Source organism: Microtus ochrogaster, chromosome 10, assembly GCF_000317375.1.
Source record: "Microtus ochrogaster isolate Prairie Vole_2 chromosome 10, MicOch1.0, whole genome shotgun sequence".
In the NCBI taxonomy this organism is placed as follows: domain Eukaryota; kingdom Metazoa; phylum Chordata; class Mammalia; order Rodentia; family Cricetidae; genus Microtus; species Microtus ochrogaster.
Genome location: NC_022016.1, coordinates 45,869,677 through 45,886,919, shown reverse-complemented (window position 1 = coordinate 45,886,919; position 17,243 = coordinate 45,869,677). Strand labels below are relative to the sequence as shown.

At 49.8% G+C, this 17,243-nt stretch overlaps 1 protein-coding gene across 1 annotated transcript in view; it reads left to right on the top strand.

Moving 5' to 3' along the window:
• The window catches only part of Tmco4 (transmembrane and coiled-coil domains 4), a 67,856-nt gene that overhangs the window by 30,068 nt on the left and 20,545 nt on the right, over positions 1-17,243 (top strand). The window contains exons 7-12 of the mRNA XM_005352953.3: positions 177-309; positions 9,031-9,128; positions 9,487-9,630; positions 10,259-10,378; positions 11,576-11,740; positions 12,764-12,900. Coding sequence (XP_005353010.1) covers positions 177-309; positions 9,031-9,128; positions 9,487-9,630; positions 10,259-10,378; positions 11,576-11,740; positions 12,764-12,900 — 797 coding nt within the window. The remainder of the gene's footprint in view (positions 1-176; positions 310-9,030; positions 9,129-9,486; positions 9,631-10,258; positions 10,379-11,575; positions 11,741-12,763; positions 12,901-17,243) is intronic.

Below are 17,243 nucleotides of genomic sequence, written 5' to 3'. Positions count from 1 at the left end.
GCACACAGGGATGTGTGGCCTGGTGTGCGTGGGTCAGGGGGCAGAGCCACTCCTGAGTTTGGCTTCCCTGGGGCTTTTTTTTTTTTTTTTTTTTTGTCTCCAGGTTTGGGTTTTGCTGTTTGCACCACTGCTAACATCTCTGAACTGATTCTTCGGATGTTCTGTTCCCTTTCAAGGACACTACGATGCCCGAGCAAGAGTCCTCGTTTGTCATGTGACTTCCCTGCTCCAGGTGCCCGTGGAGGAGCTTGATATACTCGAAGAGGCATTCCTGGAGAGCCTGAAGGACACCAAAGAGGAGGAGTCTGAGTAAGATAGCCTTGCGGGCCCTGGTAGAAGCCTAAATTCCACTTGAGGGCTTTTGCCTATCATGGGTTGTAGCATGAATATTAAAAACTCAGAGTCAGATATTGGGGTTCAACCTGAAGATCAGGAAAGCAAAGCAACCAGCCACTGGCTCTTATCTCTTTCTCAGACTGAACTGGTGATCCTGCCTCCAGAAATCCTCAGAATGAGACAGAGCTGAGACCTGTCACAGTTTTATATTCTACTCTAGTGCTGGGATTAAAGGTGTGCCCCACCACCGCCTGGCCTCTGTGGCTAGCTTGTGTAGCTACTGGGATTTAAGGTGTGTGTGTTACGACTGTCTGGTCTGTAAGGCTGACCAGTGAGGTTGTTTTACTCTCTGATCTTCAGGCAAGCTTTATTTATTAGAATACAAATGAAATATCACTACAGTGGGTTCCCTTCCCAAGTAGAGGTCTTGCAGTGAGGTAGACAGAGCACTGGACAAAGTCCCAGTGGCCCTGACTCGCTGTGTGACCTTAGCAAGTCACTTGCTACCCTCTCTGGGCTTAGCTATGTTTACAAGAAGAAATATTTATTAAAGGCCCTGCATGTGTGACCGCCATCCAGTGGTCCCGACGCCCTAGTCCACCTCAAGCTTTTATGACACTGTCTGCGGGCCCACATGAACCATCCGCTACTTTACCACAGACGGGTGGCCTCCTTTCTCTCACCACAGTATCCCTGGATATAAGATGGAGATAACAATAGTGCCCTCTCAGGGTCACTGGAGAAAGAAATGTGTGACCCTGTCAGAAAATGCTCAGCCCAGGGCTGGCATGTGGCAAGGGCCTGACAGATGAGCCCTCCCGTTCACAAACCCCTGCACCGTGTGTGTGGTCGGGAATGTGAACGGATGTGGGGAGATAGCTCAGAAAGTGCTGGCCTTAGAATCACTGAACCGGAGGTGGATCCCAGAACCAGCAAAAGCTGGTAATGGTGGTATACACTTGGATCCTTGGCACTCATCAGTCAGGCAGCCTAGCCAAACTGGTGAGTTTCAGGCCATGGAGAAACCTGCCTCAAAAGTAAAAAAAAAAAAAAAAGAAAGAAAGAAAGAAAGAAATAGTGAATGGTATCTGAGAAATGCCAAACAGAACTTGTCCTCTGGCAACATGCGCACATGCACACACACACACACACACACACACACACATATCACGCACCTTGCCGCCATCACCCATGTTCACACTAAGGACGTGGGAAGGAAAACCAACCTTGTGACTTGGCCAGCGCCCAGCTCTGAGCGTCGTCTAATCCAGTATCGTAAATCAACCCCAGTGCCCTCCTGATCCTGACTTGCTGCACCAGGCACTAGGCATTGCAGCCCAGCACAGGCTTCTTCTCATCCCTCAGTTACCCCAGTTCAACCCAGTGGGAGGTAGAAATGTGAAGCCCAGCTCAGAGGCAGAGCCTGCTCCCCCAGAATAAAAGGAGGGGTGTTAGCAGTGGCAAGGATAGATTTTTGGTCTCTCTGTGTAGTCCTGGTCTATTCTGGAACTTACTATGTAGACCAGGCTAGTCTCAAATTCACAGAGCTCCACCTACTTCTGCCTCCTGAGTACTGGAATTGAAGGTGTGAGCCCCCCCAGGCTCAGGTGATTTGTTGAAATAACCTAAAGGGAGGGTGAGGAGATGGTTCAGTCAGAAGAGTTTGCCATGCAAGCGTAAGGAACCAAATGTAGGCCTCCAGCACCCTGGGAACAGCAGCGAGCACCTGTAGCCCTAGCGATGGCGGGTGGAGACAAGAGAGTCCCTGATACTAGTTGGGGAGCTCCAGGGTTCAGTGGGAGACCCTGTCCCAAAAAATCAAATGGAGCGTGATCGAGGAAGACACTTAATGTCAACCTCTGGTCTTCTCACACACAAACACACATATGCACATATATATGCACACTTACCCCATACACACACACAAACACACACATGTGTGTGCATACACATACTTACACACACACACACACACACACACACACACACATGTGCATACTTACTGTCGTTTACATACACACAAAAAAAATAATGTGAAAATATTCGTGTTTTGATGCTCAGAACTATACCAGGGAGCAAACAGCTGGACCTGGGCCAATAACCTTAACCAAAGGTCATTGTCACAAGAAAAATTGCCACATTCTTTAGCTAGGTTCAAAGTGTGCTGAGCCTCACAGTCTTGAGAGGGAGAGACCTCCCAGTTAGTCAGTTAGTACCTGAGGGTTTGTTACAGACAGAAGCATGTTCCCTGGGGGTGGGGGGCTGTGCCCACTCTGTCCGTATCAGAGAGTCTGAGAAGATGGACTCCAGAAGTTCTGACACAGCCCATCTCCAAACTCCCCAGGGCCTCAGTTTCCTTACCTGCAAAATGGGGATAGCAATCAAGACCTATTGCCCAGGTTTCCTGTGGAACAGAAAGGAAGCCAACAGTGGGTCCATATAGTTCATCGTCTATGTTTTAGCAGTGGGATTGCAATTATGTTATTATTACATCGGAATGTGGAATTTTCAGGGCTGTAGAGAGAGAGCTCTGGAATTCTCTAGGATTTGAGACCAAAGGAAAGCAGCTCTTCAGACCAGGGTCTCTATTGATTCTCCCGTGTGGGCTTGGGCAGGGTTTTTGTCTTCTCTGGGCACCAGGACCAGTCTGTCCCCTCTGTGTTAAGCGACTGGGTTCTATAGAAATTTCTTTTCCTATTAAGTCTTTTTAGTGAGTTTCTCTCTGGAGCTTCTTTGTGGGCGGGACTCAGAATGTGACATAGCACCCCAGTGTGCTCGGTCCTCACCTGAATGCTAGGACCACCCCAGTGTGCTCGGTCCTCACCTGAATGCTAGGACCATCCCAGCCTCCCTGGGCATTTATTGGCCTCACCTCTCTGTGCCTTGGTTTCTTCAGCTTTGGTGTGGGGTTAGTGGGAGTTCTATGTCAGAGGACTATAGGAGAATTAAATTAATTGCCTCACATCAAAAGCTTGGGACCGTGCCCTGGTATGCTGCCGGCCCTGGTGACCCTCAGCAGATACAAGGCTGGATTTTATAGCTCCTGCAAGAATGTCTAACTCCTGCCAAGTGCTTCCTGATGCAGGCCCAGGGGGCCGCCCCATCTGTGACAACTTTTACAGTCCTTGTGGGGAGCCAGCCAGGTGATTTGTTCAGCCCAGGTCATACAGCCGTTCAATGGCACCCTGATTCAACCGTGTCACCCAGCCTGTGTGTTGCTTTCTTCCTTTTCTTTTTTTTTCCCCAAGACAAAGTCTCACCACGTAGCTTAGGCTGTCTTAGAACTCTCTATGTAGACCAGACTGGCCTCGAACTCACAGAGATCTGCCTGCCTCTGCCTCCCTAGTGCTGGGATTAAAAGTGTGCACCACCACACCTGATTTGTGTCTTATTTTTTTGTTGCCCAATTCAGAATCCCAGATTCCCTCCTTCCCAGCTTTAACTAGAAAGAGCTCTTAGGGCTGACTGGGGTGGGGGCTGCACACCATTTGCAGGTAAATCACTCATGCACACACGGATGAGGACAGACAAGAACATTGGTGTCCTGCCCTATCACTGCCAACCTTAATCCCTTCAAACAGACTCTCTCATGGAACCCGGGGCTAAGCTGATGGCCAGCAAGCCTAGTGGCAGTGCGCTTTTGCCTAGCGTACATGGGGGGGCGGGGTATTTGATTGGTGAGTCTATGCTTGATATCTTGCTCTTCTCGAGCTATTCCTGCAGTCATTGTGGGATCTGACTTCGGTTGACAGGGACACACCAACCTAAGTTCATGCCCAGTCGTCTAGAGGGGGTGTGTGGCCAGCGACTGCCCGTCTGATGGTATGGGTTGCCATTGTGTCTAATCAGATGGCAAAGTCCATAGCAGTGACAAAGCCACCGTTTAGATTTATAGTTCTGGGGATTTCAGCGACCAAGGAGAAGGAAGAAAGTATCTTCTTAGCTATGACTCAGAGCAGAGCAGACGTCTCCCATGGGTCCTCAATGTGGAAATTCACCCAGACACCTGAAATCATTGCGAGAGTAAAATGCTGTGATAATCAGTGAAGATAAGGGGGCCTATCCACCTTACAGGGAAAGCGGTTCCTAAGATGGGTGCACCTGCAGAAACCAACAGCCCACGGAGGCAAATGTCAGAGAGAGCGCTTCCGCTGAAGTGGCTCAGCGTGTGCAGGCATCTGCTGCCAAGCCTGACAACCTGGGACCCAAACCCTGGGACCCATGGGGTAGAAGCAGAGAACTGATTCCCGCAAGTTATCCTCAGGCCTCCAGTTATATATACATACATAAACATACACACAAACATATATACAGACAGTAAACATTAATGAAAACTTGAAAACATAAAATAATTATTTTGTTTTTAAAAGAAATAAAAGGTGGCTGTAGAGTTGGGTCAGAAGATAAAAGCACTGACTGCTCTTCCAGAGGACCCAGGTTCAGTTCCCAGCACCCACATGGCGGCTGCTGATGGGCTGTAACTCCAGTGCCAGCTCTGTTGCCCTCTTCTGGTCTCCATGGGTATTGCATACATCTGATGCACAAACTATATGGAGACAAACACACAAAATAAAATAATAGTTTTTTTTTTAAAGAAAGACAATCTCACCTTTTCCAGTCCAAAAAAATGTTTTCAAACACATAAATAATAACATGGAGGAAGCTGTGGGGGTCAGAGCATCTCATGTGTGCCATCTCTGCAGGGCTGCTCTGGTGCAGCTTCATGCATTTGAGTCACACAGACCTCAGGGACCCTATTGATTTAGCTGCCACTCTACTCCATCCAATCAGCTGAGCCTGCTGACCATCTTGTACTGTTATCAAATGGATGTCACCATGGGAACACTCTAGAAGCCAGCAGTGCCAACTCACGTCAATGGCACTAACTTCAAAACTGCATTAGGATCTTAGTAAAATACATTAGTAATAATTATGAACATCTTGTTTATTTATTTACTTGAGACAGGCCTCACTATATAGCCGTGGCTGGCCTGGAGCTTGCCATGTAGACCAGAGTGGCCTCAAGCTCTTAAACGTTTTCTGACACTTCCCGTCTGTTCTCTTATTCCACAAGTTTCTAACGGGATGGTGACTGGCTTGTACTCCACCCACATGCTTCCATTTGCCCTGTGTCCCTCTGGTTTTTATAAGTGGTAGGAGAGCTATGTCACTGCAGCAAAGCAGTCAGCACTTCCTGGAATGATTGGTTTTGTTCAAGAAACATCCCAGGGCTGGGGAGATGTCTCAGATGCTGTGTCAGTGTGAGGACCTGGGTTGAGGCACCCATGTGAAAAGCCCAGATGTGGCAGCGTGAGCCTCCAGCCCAGTGCTTGGGATAAGGACTGGGTGAAGACAGGAGGACCCCTGAAACTCACCAGCCAGCTGCTGTCACTGAACCGTGAGCTGCAGCTCCACAGAGAGAGCCTGACTCAAAAACTAAGGTGGAGAGCAATTGAGGAGGACTCCGGATGTCAACCTCTGGCCTCCACATGCACCCAATAGACACACGCTCTGAACACGTATGAACTCATATCCAAAGAAACCTGCCCTGAACACGCCCATGCCCAGGAAAAACTTCAGAGGGAAGAGAGCTAGAAAGGGAGAAGCCAGCAGTGCTGGGCCCCCCGCACTCTGTCTCTCAGCATACAGCTGCTCCTTAGTCCATGACTGTTGTGTGGAGATGCCACTGACTTCAAGCCACTCCATTGTTCCCCACTATGTGTTGTCAGCCACTAGAATGTCTCGCTCAGTTCTTCCGCTGCACCAGAAGCCAGTCATTTCCAGGTCTCCTGTTTAACGACAAGGTCATTAATGAAGGGTTAAAGTATAGGAGGAAGTGATGATAACAAGGAGACAGACGGTAACAGCAACAAACATATTGACCGGTGACAGTAAGCCGGTCACCTTGGCCAGTCATCTCCTGCAGGCCTTTTGACACTCCCCGCCCCACCCCCAGGGTGTTTGCCCACGGAAGAGATTCAGGTGTAACCTATATAGAGTCACACGCTCCGTGAGGTGGGGAGATCTTGCTGCTGGAACAAAGAGCCCCCGAATCCCCATGGCTGGCAGCCCCAAGGGCTTATTCCGTGTTCTCAGCACCCCCTGAAGATGCTCTGTGGATCTTGTTCACTTTGTCCCGGTTTTGAGCTCCGGGCTGACGGACCGGCACCTGTCTGGAATACTGTTGGTCTCAGAAGAGGAGGAACCGAGGAGACCTGTCAGCCTCCCGCACTGGCTTCTGAAGACCCTGGCGGAGATGGCAGCGTCATTTCCTCCCATGTTAACTGAAGAAAGCTGGCCAGCAGTTGGCAGCTGACAGCACAGGAGTGCAGTCATCACCTAGATCATTTCCATTCCCTCCAAGTCAGCCGGCCATCGATCACAAAATACTTTTGTATGATTTTTTTTAATCTTTTTATAAGATGTCGTGTAGCTCAGGCTGGACTTCACTTTAATAGCCAAGGCTGCACAAGGTTGATCTTCTGATTCTCCTGCCTCCACTTTCTCAGTTCTGGGAATTCAGATGTTTTCTACCATGCCTAGCCTAAAACAATTATTTAAAAAAAAATCAGATGTATTCTACCATGCCTAGCCCAAAATAATTACTTTTTAAAAAAAAATAAGATCTATATTGAATGTGCTTTACTTCCTTTATCATTTTATATAAACAGTACGAATGCCATGACACGTAGCATGCTATATTATATGAGATTTATGATATATAAACATCCTTAAAGCATTCAAGAGGAAATGTAGAAGTTACATACAAATGTCCACAGCTCTAAGGGACATGAGCCCCCGTGGATTCTGGCACACTCTGGGACACCCATAATAAACCCCCACCAATACTGAGGGGCAACTGCAGAATGTCACAGTTTAGATCCTGACACCAGACCCCCTCACTCCTGGTCACATCTCACTATCCACCTGCTGGGAACATGCTCCACCTCATCACAGAAACCCACGGCAGGCAAAGGTTCTCATCCCTGGTGCCTGGTTCTCTGCAGGAGAGCAGCCATGAGGGGCTGCTTTCCACACAGGGCCCTCGCAGGAGGAAAGTGTGTCGAGGTGAGCTGGTGCTGGTGGGCAGCCAAACGTACATCAGGTCCTCGGTGCCTGAGGAAAATCCGTGTCTTGGTTCTGCTCGTGAGGAAGGATCTAGGCATGTTGGTTGAGCATGGATCAGGGGTTGGGGGTTCAGCCCACAGATATGCAGACTCCAGGGGGGGCGAGGCAGTCCATTGTCCGTGTGCAGTGTGTTTGTTGGCTACATAGTCATAGCCCAGCTACACTTAGTCCTTGAAAGCAATTGATCTTTGGGCTCTGCGATGGTTCAGGGAGCAGAGGCACTTGCTGCCCAGGCTGAGGACCTGGTGCTCTCCCTGGGAGCCACACGATGGTAGGAGAGAGCCAACTCCCGGGTGTGGTCCTCAACCTACACATACACATGCACACGCACGGTAAATTGATGTTGTAAAAAAATTCACTTTTAAAAAAGTATGTCTTATTTTCCTCACGTTGTAGAAGGCTAAGGATCAGACCTATGTTGTTTGGTAGCAACGGCCACTGATACCACCAAGGATGTGTGTGTACTATGTGAGTTCCGATCCTAAAAGGTTTTAAGCATTCTCTTAGCGCGCGCACGCGCACCCCCCAGAGCCCCTCTGGAATAACCACTGTTATCTCTTAAAGCATTCAGACTGTGGGACCGCAATAAACCTCTTCTTGGCAAAATATGGGAGTCTGGTGTTGGGGAAGCACTCACTAAATATTAACCGTTTCTCGTCATTTATGGTCGCTCCACGTTCCGTTGTCCAAATTCCAGCTTCAGTTCAGAGTTCTCTCGTAATGGCCTCTCCACCCACCCTCCACCGCTCTTCTTACCTCTGATCACCTTAAAGCAGCCAAGGGCTAAAGGTCCGCTGGGAAAACTGAGCGTCTAGACTCTGAGCACTCGAGACCGCCATTCTCAGAGGGGCTGGTGATGGCCAGTCAGTCAGTGGTGTGCTCGCCTAACATCCTCAGAACCCTGGGCTTGACACCCGTACCACATAAACTGAACATAGTGGTATGTGCCTGTGATTTCAGCACTTGGAAAACAGAGGCAGAAGGACCCTAAGTTCCAGGTTATTCTCAGCTAACGGCCTGCCAGGACCTTGAGACCCTCTCAAAGAACTAGATTACAAAATCCCCAACCTCTGTCATTGCAGATGCCTTCTTACCCTTGGCTAGGTTTATAGCATCTGTGTTTTGAGTCTGGACCAATCCAGCTGTTGCCACAAAGCCACCATCATCCATACAGATGTTTCACTAGCCCATCCCACAAGTAATTGCTGTGGAGGAGATGGGTTTTCCAAAATCCCCAGGGGAGGTGGATTCTGCTGGCAAGGTGGGGGTTCATGCTGTACTCATTCTGGGTCCATCTGTTCTGTGAAAGCCATTCTACGTTTCTCTTGCTGTTGTTGCTGTTATTATTATTATTATTATTATTACTATTGTCTTTTCATTATTTAAATTGCACCCATTAGGATGGATCTGCAGGGTAAGTAGTTTGCCCCATTCACTGAGATTTCCCCCAGTCGCTGATGGTCCAGGGCCTGCCTACCATTGATCTCGGGTTTGGGGGTTGGTGAGGTGGGAGATCTCAAGGGCTTCTGACCCATAACTAGCCATAAACCAGCCTCTTCTCTCCAGGACCGCAGAGGCATCCCGGAAGAAGAAAGAAAAACGGAGGAAGTGGAAACGCTATCTCCTGATAGGCCTGGCCACAGTTGGAGGAGGGACAGTGATCGGTGAGGCCTGCTATAGGGGTTTGCTCATGGTCTGTGTATCAGTGAGGAGGTGGCCCCAGCACATGATAGGCACTCAGCTCAGTAGTAAATACACTCATTAACACTGATAGAAGCTGCCCGAGAATGGTGGTGCAAGCCTGTAATCCCAGCACTTGGAGATGGACACAGAAGGATCAGGAGTTCAAGGTCATCCTTGGCTGCCTAGAATGTCTGAGGCCACCCTGAGCTATATAAATATGTTTCCAAAAATAATAAATAAATAAATAATTTAAAGGCACTGCTAGAAGCTTCCACAGAAGGCAGTGGGCAGCTCATGGGAAAAGAACCCATTAATCCTAACTGAGCCCTAACCTTACAGGTGTGACTGGGGGGCTAGCTGCCCCCCTTGTTGCTGCGGGAGCTGCGACAATCATTGGCAGTGCTGGGGCAGCCGCACTGGGCTCGGTGGCTGGCATTGCTGTTATGACCTCATTGTTCGGTGCAGCTGGAGCTGGCCTGACAGGTAAGGTGGAAAGGGAACAGGAAGTTGGAAAGGATTCTTATCCAGCATGACTCAGCCAGAAGGATACCCTAGGTGGCATCCTGAGGGGATGAGGAGATGTGGCTTTGCCCCTTCCGAGCCCCGCCAAGGTAGACTTGCAGACAGATGTCTCAGAAGTTGCTGGACTTAAAATTCAGCACAGCCAGGGTCAGGACAAAATTTGACAAACGAATTTTTCCCACGGGCACCCCGTAAGTAGCTGCTGAGAAAGAGTTCAGCCTGTTGGGCCGAGTCTGTTGCCATCACCCCAGAAGTACCCAGGCACCATGCCTTGGAGGCATGAAGCTTCCTCGTGTCCTTGTCTCAGCTTTCTGTCCTCTCCCGTGCCCGTGGCCTCCAGTCACGTTCTGGCACGTGGAACACTGCCAAGGCAGTCGATATCGTCTCTGTGACAATTAATTCCCAACAGGAAACATGGGGCACTGCGGTGGTTCAGACATCCCTAGTCTGTGGCTCTGGTGGCCTTGGGCAGTGTCCTAGTGTCCTCTGATCAGGGCAGTGGTGGTACCCGTCTTAAAGGGCTCACAGATGCAACGCATTTGTCCAGGAGCTGAGCATAGGTCAAAAGCGATCGTTTCTGTGTCCTTAGGGTACAAGATGAAGAAGCGAGTCGGGGCCATTGAGGAGTTCATGTTCCTGCCTCTGACAGAAGGCAGGCAGCTGCACATCACCATTGCCATCACGGGCTGGCTTGGATCCGGCATATACCGTGAGGACCGGGGTGGGGAGGGACGCAGGCTGGAACAGCTAGCTCTTCCTGTGTGTCTCTAAGGGGTGGACGTGGGAGGCTCTTTTCATAGAGGGGGAAATAGATTCAGAGAGGTAAGAAAACCATCTTCTACCCTCCACTTGTGTGCCCAACCACCCATTATCTACGTCAGAATTCACCCATCTAGCTAGCCATTCATTCATCCAGCCAGCAATGACTGTAGATGGCCCATCCTCCACCCACCATTACCCACCATCCTTCAACCTCACCCACAATTTATAAATGCCAGCCTTACCACATGCCCCACAGAAAGCCAAGCCCTCGATAGTCAACGGGAGCAATGCAGCCATTTTCTATGCTCTTGCAGAATACAAGAGAGGATGCAGAGAGACCAAGTAACAGGAACTTGGGGGCTGGGAGAGTACACTTGTCTTTGATCTGTCAGATGGGCCGTAGAAGAGGCATGGGGTTGGAACCCCAAGGGCCAGAGGAAGAAAGCAGGGAGCTGAGTCAAGAGGGGTGCTATTTAAACGCCTGTACCAGGGGCCAGAGCAGGTGCATGCCCTGCCACAGACAGAAACAAGGGGGATCAGATCGGCTGCCCTGCTGGGCTCTGAAGACAGAGGACTATAGGGAGGGGAGGATGGAGCAGATGGCCACAGTAAGCCTTGGTCTCCTGGTCCTCATTCAAGGTCATTTCCATGATCTAGATGAGGAAATGAAGGCCTCTTCCTACTCCAGAACTCCAACTTCCGTATTCTTTCCCAGTTGGTGTTTCTGGAGTCTAGATGCTGCCAGCTCACGAGGCCTCCATGTTAGTCCCCTGCGTGTTGGCAGATTGATGTTGGCCTTCTGGGAGAGGCGAAGGAATATTTACTTTGGAATAATTCACTTCTCTTACATATCTCACACCTTCCCACTTCATAGATGAGCAGAGTGAGGTTCAAGGTCAGATGGTGATGTTCCCAGGGTCCCCTAGATCTTAAAGAGGGCAGGAGTTGGGATTGGAAGCCATCTCTGGACACACTCATAGGGGAGCAGTGTGCTCATCTGCCCGGCTGACTGCAGCTGATTGAGAACAGGGCGAACCCTCGGGAGCAAGAGGCTCCTCTTGCTGTCAGTCTGATCCAGTGGGTGGAGCATCAACTGCCACAGCCAATAGCGGATGCTGCCTATATCTACCTGTGTTCTCCTCAGGCACATTCAGCGCCCCGTGGATGACCCTAGCCCGCAGCCAGGAGCAGTACTGCCTGGCGTGGGAAGCCAAGTACCTGATGGAGCTGGGCAACGCCCTGGAGACCATCCTCAGCGGCCTCGCTAACATGGTGGCCCAGGAGGCTCTCAAGTACACCGTGCTCTCTGGTAAGCATCCCTCCCTGACTAACCATGGTATGACGCAAGTCCTCGAATGCTTGTGACCCAAGGGAGCCTGGCACCATGTTAGAGACAAAGGGTGCAGATCAAACCTAGGGCCTTATGCATGCCAAGCAAACATTCCACCAATCAGCCTCTCTAGCACTGTGTTTGCATTTTTCTTGTTTTTATTTTGGGTGGAGAGGGAAAAAAAATCACAGCTTTCTTGTACATTTGAAGTCCAGACAAATGGCCACAGCAATATCAATCTTCAACTAGGTTCTTTTTATTATAATCAAAAACAGTTTTTAAATTGAAATATATTTTGACCATAGCCTTCCCCTCCCCCAAGTTTGTGTTTACTTTTTATCTCTAGGCAGGGTTTCATTAACTTGGTCCAGGCAGACCTTAAGCTTGCAATCCTTCTGCCTCGGCTTTTTCCTCTGTGAAAAGTCTGTGGCTTTTGTGCCAAGAGACTAGGCAACAGCCAATTAACTGCATAATGTATCAGTTGGCTGTTGCTGCCTAACAGGTCACTCCCGACCTCATGGCACACTGATGCTTTAGCTCAGGAGAGGCAAGAGCTGGCTCATCTCACCTGGGTCTGCCAACTGTCCATGACTCAGGCCAGCTTGTCTCAGGCAAACTTGAACAGCTTGACTCTGTTCCATGTGTCTCACCTCCTGAAGAGACCAACCTAGCCCACAGCAGTGGGAGACACACAGCAGAGGTGGGCCCTAGGCTAGTGCAAGCCTCACCCCTGCTGTCTCTTTGCCCTACACAAGTCACATGACCTGGGTAGGATGGTGGATCTAGAATATTGAATGGGGTACGTAGATGGGGCTGTCTTTGGAATCTCCCAGTGATGTGTGCTTGGACAGAGATGTAGTTTGTGTGCAGAAATGTTTGGTTCAAGTCTCCCCCTTTGCAAGTTAGAGGAAACCTTTCAGATTCCTGGCTATACAGACTCATATGCATTTACTAGAGCATCCATCGGCCACACTACCTTAGCAAGGCTCCCCGCTTCCCCAGGTATCGTGGCTGCCCTGACCTGGCCGGCCTCCCTCCTCAGTGTCGCCAACGTCATTGACAACCCCTGGGGGGTATGTCTCCACCGGTCCGCGGAGGTTGGCAAGCACCTGGCACACATCCTCCTCTCACGGCAGCAGGTACCCAGGGACGGTGATGGTGGAGTGGGCGGGGAGGCAGACGGCGGAAGCTTGTACACCGACGCATGCGCCATGTATGCGGATGGGAGCCCCAATAATAGTCTGTTGGAAGCAGCCCCGCAGCTTTGGGGGGAAAAGTCGTCTTTCCTGCCACTCAAGTTCAAATCAGGGCAGTATCCTAGGAAACTCAAAACCACCTGTGAGCGCAGCTCCAAGAAATCCAACTCCTTCTTCCAGCCTCCTCGGGCCCCTGCACCCACAGGGCAAACATACGCATATACACATAAATAAAATAAATCTTTTTTTTAAAAAAAGTAGCTTTAAAGTAAAATTTGGATCAGGGCCAGAGAGATTTGATAAAAACCGTTGCCCCCAGAATCTACATTCACTAAACAAGCCAGATGTGGTAGTACACACCTTTAATCCCATCACCGGGAAGGTGGAAACAAGGGGCTCTTGGGGGCTCACTGCCCACCAAGACTAGCCAAATCAGAGCGCCCCCTCCCACCTGTGAGAGACCCTGCCTCATAAAACAAGGTAGGCAGCTCCAGGAATGGCATTCAGTGTTGACCTCTGGCCAGCACACACACACACACACACACACACACACACATACATACATGCATACATGTAAACACACATACACAAACATAAACACACATGTATACACACATGCACAAACATACACACACATACCTTCAAGGTGAAAGTTTACTTTTGCTGGAGAAGCCTAGAGCATGTCGGGCAGTCTGATGGTGCATGAGCCCTGGGAGAGAGGCCTCTTGCCTTGAGCAGGAAGTCGGCAGGAAGTCAAGGCCTCGCAATTGTCGCCCCGGGTATGGCAGCAATAACTTGACTTCCTACCCCAGGATGACAGTACTTGAGCTCCAGGAGGCAGGAGAAAGGAGGAGCTGAAGAAGAAACCAGGTGCCATACCGCCTCTCGGTATCCGTTCCCTGGCCAGAGACTAGTCACATGCTCACACTTCACTGCCCCCAGAGCCAGGAAATCCAGTCTTTATTCTGAAAAGACATGTAGCCAGCTGAAATTCAATTACTGTGGACAAAGGGGAGAGTAGATACCGAGAGACCCAGCAGTTTCTGCCAACCTGGGAAAAAGAAAACCAGAGTAGCTCTTTGGCAGATCTGGCTGGAAGGCAAAGACCGAAGCAGCATTGGCTAAACAAGGTGGAACTTTATCATCTCCCATGTAGCAGTCTGGGTGTCAACGACCAAGGAAGGTGATGGCTCTTAGCATCCTCACCTCACACTAGTGTACTCTCCCCACAGTGTGGAGAGCAGACGTCTGGCCTCACAGGCTGCCTTTGTTCTGGATACTGCAAGCAAGTATCCATTTCCTAGCCTTCTGGGGCTCCCAGAGGCCTCTGTCCTCCTCTGCTGGTTGACCCTCCTCCATCTCCAAAGCTAGTGGTGTCTGGTGTGTCCACAGGCAGCTTCCTCTTTGCTCCTCCTCCCTTCTGCCTGGCTCCTGCGCTCCTCTGACTCCTGTGTCCCTCTGATTGCCGAATCCTTCTGCCTCCTGCAACCCTCTTTATTTGTTTAGTTTTGGTTGAGATAGTGTCTCTCTCTGTAGGCCAGGCTGCACTATAATTCACAGTGTAGCCCAGGCTGGCCTCGAACTCCTAGCAGTTACCCAGCTTCAGCTGCCTGCCACAAGTGTGAGCCACTACACCAGCTAAGCTTCTTGACTAGGTCACATCTGCAAAGTCCCTGTCTTGGTTAGTGTCCTGTTGCTGTGAAGAGACACCATGACCAAAACAACTCTTATAAAACATTTAACTGGAGCTGGTTTACAGTTTCAGAAGTTTAGTGCGTTATCATCATGGTGGTGAGAAGCATGGTGGCGTGCAGGCAGACATGGTATGGGAGAGTAGCTGAGAGTTCTACATCTTGAACTATAAGCAGCAGGAGACTATGAACCACACTGGAGGTAGCTTGAGCATAGGAGACCTCAAAGCCCACCCCCATGGTGACACACTTCTTCCAACAAGGTTACACCTACTCCAACAAGGCCACACCTCCTAATAGTGCCACTCTGCATGGGACAAACAGTCAAACACATGAGTATATGGTGGCCACACCTATTCAAACCACCATAGTCCCTCTCCTGGATATTAGGTGACATTCCCAGGTTCTGGGATCTAAGATGTGCACACCTCAGCAGAAGCTGTTACTCTGTCTTAGTTACTTTCTACTGCCGTGACAAGACACCATGACCAAGGAAATATAAAAGAAAGCATTTGATTTGAAGCTCCCAGTTCCGGAGGGTTAGGCAGGCAAGCAGGCATGGTGTTGAAGCAGTAGCTGTGGGCTCACATCTCAGTCCGCAAGCATGAGACAGAGAGAGCTAACTGTGGAATGGTGCAGGCTTGTTAAACCTCAAAGTCCACCCCCAGCGACACACTTCCTTCCACAGGGCCACACCTCCTAATCTTTCCCAAACAGTTGCACCAAATGGGGACCAAACATTCAAATATATGAGCCTTTGGGGGCTGCTCTCATTCAAATCTGCACAGTCTTCTGGGAGCCTGGGCTCCTTTAGTCACGGGCCTCTTTTGCTAAGCACTGGTGTCTCTCTGTGCCTGAGGGCATCCCCCACCATCGTGTGCACAGTACAGACTTTCAGAGGTCGGAACATAGAAATGAAAGACATTTCCCAGAAGTTGAAGCTGTCCCTGGTCTTCAGTCTCCTGGCCAGGACTCCCACCCTGGGAACACCCTTAACTACAAAGGACTTCTACAAGTTTCCTCTCTGGCTGCCTGCCTAGAAAGAATCAGGACAGAGAGAGAAAGGACCCTAAGACGATCAGCAACTTTGAACACCTGCTCCTTTGCCTCCTGTGTGCAGCTGGACCCTGCTACCCAATTTATTTTTCTTTAGCATGTTCCATGCCTTATCGTTTCTCCAGGCTCCCCAGTCAATATCCTATCGTTTCCTATCCAGAAAAACAAAGTTCCTTGTAGGGGAATGTGTTAAAGCTGTAGAGTTGCAGAAATCTCCTGACTTATTGAGAAGCTAGGTTATACTTGGAGCCGCAATAGGACAGCTCTGAAGGGTAGAGCCGCAATAGAACAGCTCAGCCCTGGAGGACAGGTGTCCTGACTATCAGAAAGCCAGGCTACCTGAAGCTGTGGTGTGTTGGGTGATGGTCTCCTCGCAGGATATAGCAATCCTTCTCCTGGATAGTGGCTACAGCTGAATTCTGCTCTGATGTTCCCTTAAGGGAGCATCCTAACAGAGCTTTCCCCTTCTTCCCCAGACTAAGATGTTACTTCTTTTGCTAACACTCTGCTAAAGGGGAAGCCCCTGCAGAAATACAGTACTCTCCGGCTCTGGCGAAAAGTTGTTACTTTTTCTCTGCTCCGTATTGCTCAGCTCTCCTTAAGGAGAGTTCTAGCAAGGTTCTTCTGTTCTGCTCCGTCTTGCTCAGGCCCCCTAAGGGGGCGTCTCATCAAGGTTTTTCAGCTCAGTTCCTTAAGGGACATCCCAGCCAGTTCTATTCTGTGCCGATGAATGAAGATCGTCACCTAAGACTCTTTCAAGAAAGGGATTTATTTGAGAAGGAATCCAGGAGTGGCTGCCTCTGCCAGGGAGGAATAAGAGGTGGCCTCTTAACTGAACAGGCAGAGAGACTTATATAGGGCTTCTTAGGGGTGGAGTTTTACCAGGGAGAAGAGGGATTGGTTCGTTTTTCCCTGCTCAGGGATTGGTTAGTTTAGTTGATCAGGGGCAGAGGTGGCTCTGACTTCATGGCCAAACTGTGTTTCTTTCACTGGTCCTTTTTAGCTTTTTGACCAGGACCAGGGCATATTTTTTTCACTGGCTCTGATTCTAGGGACAAAGTGTGTTTCTTTGACACTAGTTTCAGAGTCAGGGCATGTTTCTTTGGTCCTGGTTTCAGGGATAAAGATGTTTCTTTCCCTGGCCCTGGTCTCAGATCCAGGGTGTGTTTCTTTCACTGGCTCAGGGCTCAGAATCAGGAGGCTCAGTGATTGGTTAGTTTCCTGCTCCAGTTGTCCCTTTTACCCTACATTCCCTCTGCTGCCCTTCTACGTTTTCCTCATCACATCCACACTTGTCTCTCCATCCCCAGAGGGACCCCACATCACCCCAGTCCTTTGCCGTAGGCAGATGAGTCTAAGAGAGTCTTTGTCATTGGCTCATTCTGTCTAGCTGGAAGATGAGCCATGGCCAATGATGGCTTGAGATGAAAGAGAATTAGCCCAGCCGGAGGCCGTCTACTCTTGTGGAAGCCAACTCCAGAGCTGCCAACTCCTGCTTGCGCAAGGACCCTGACACCACTGATTGACACTTCAGAGTGC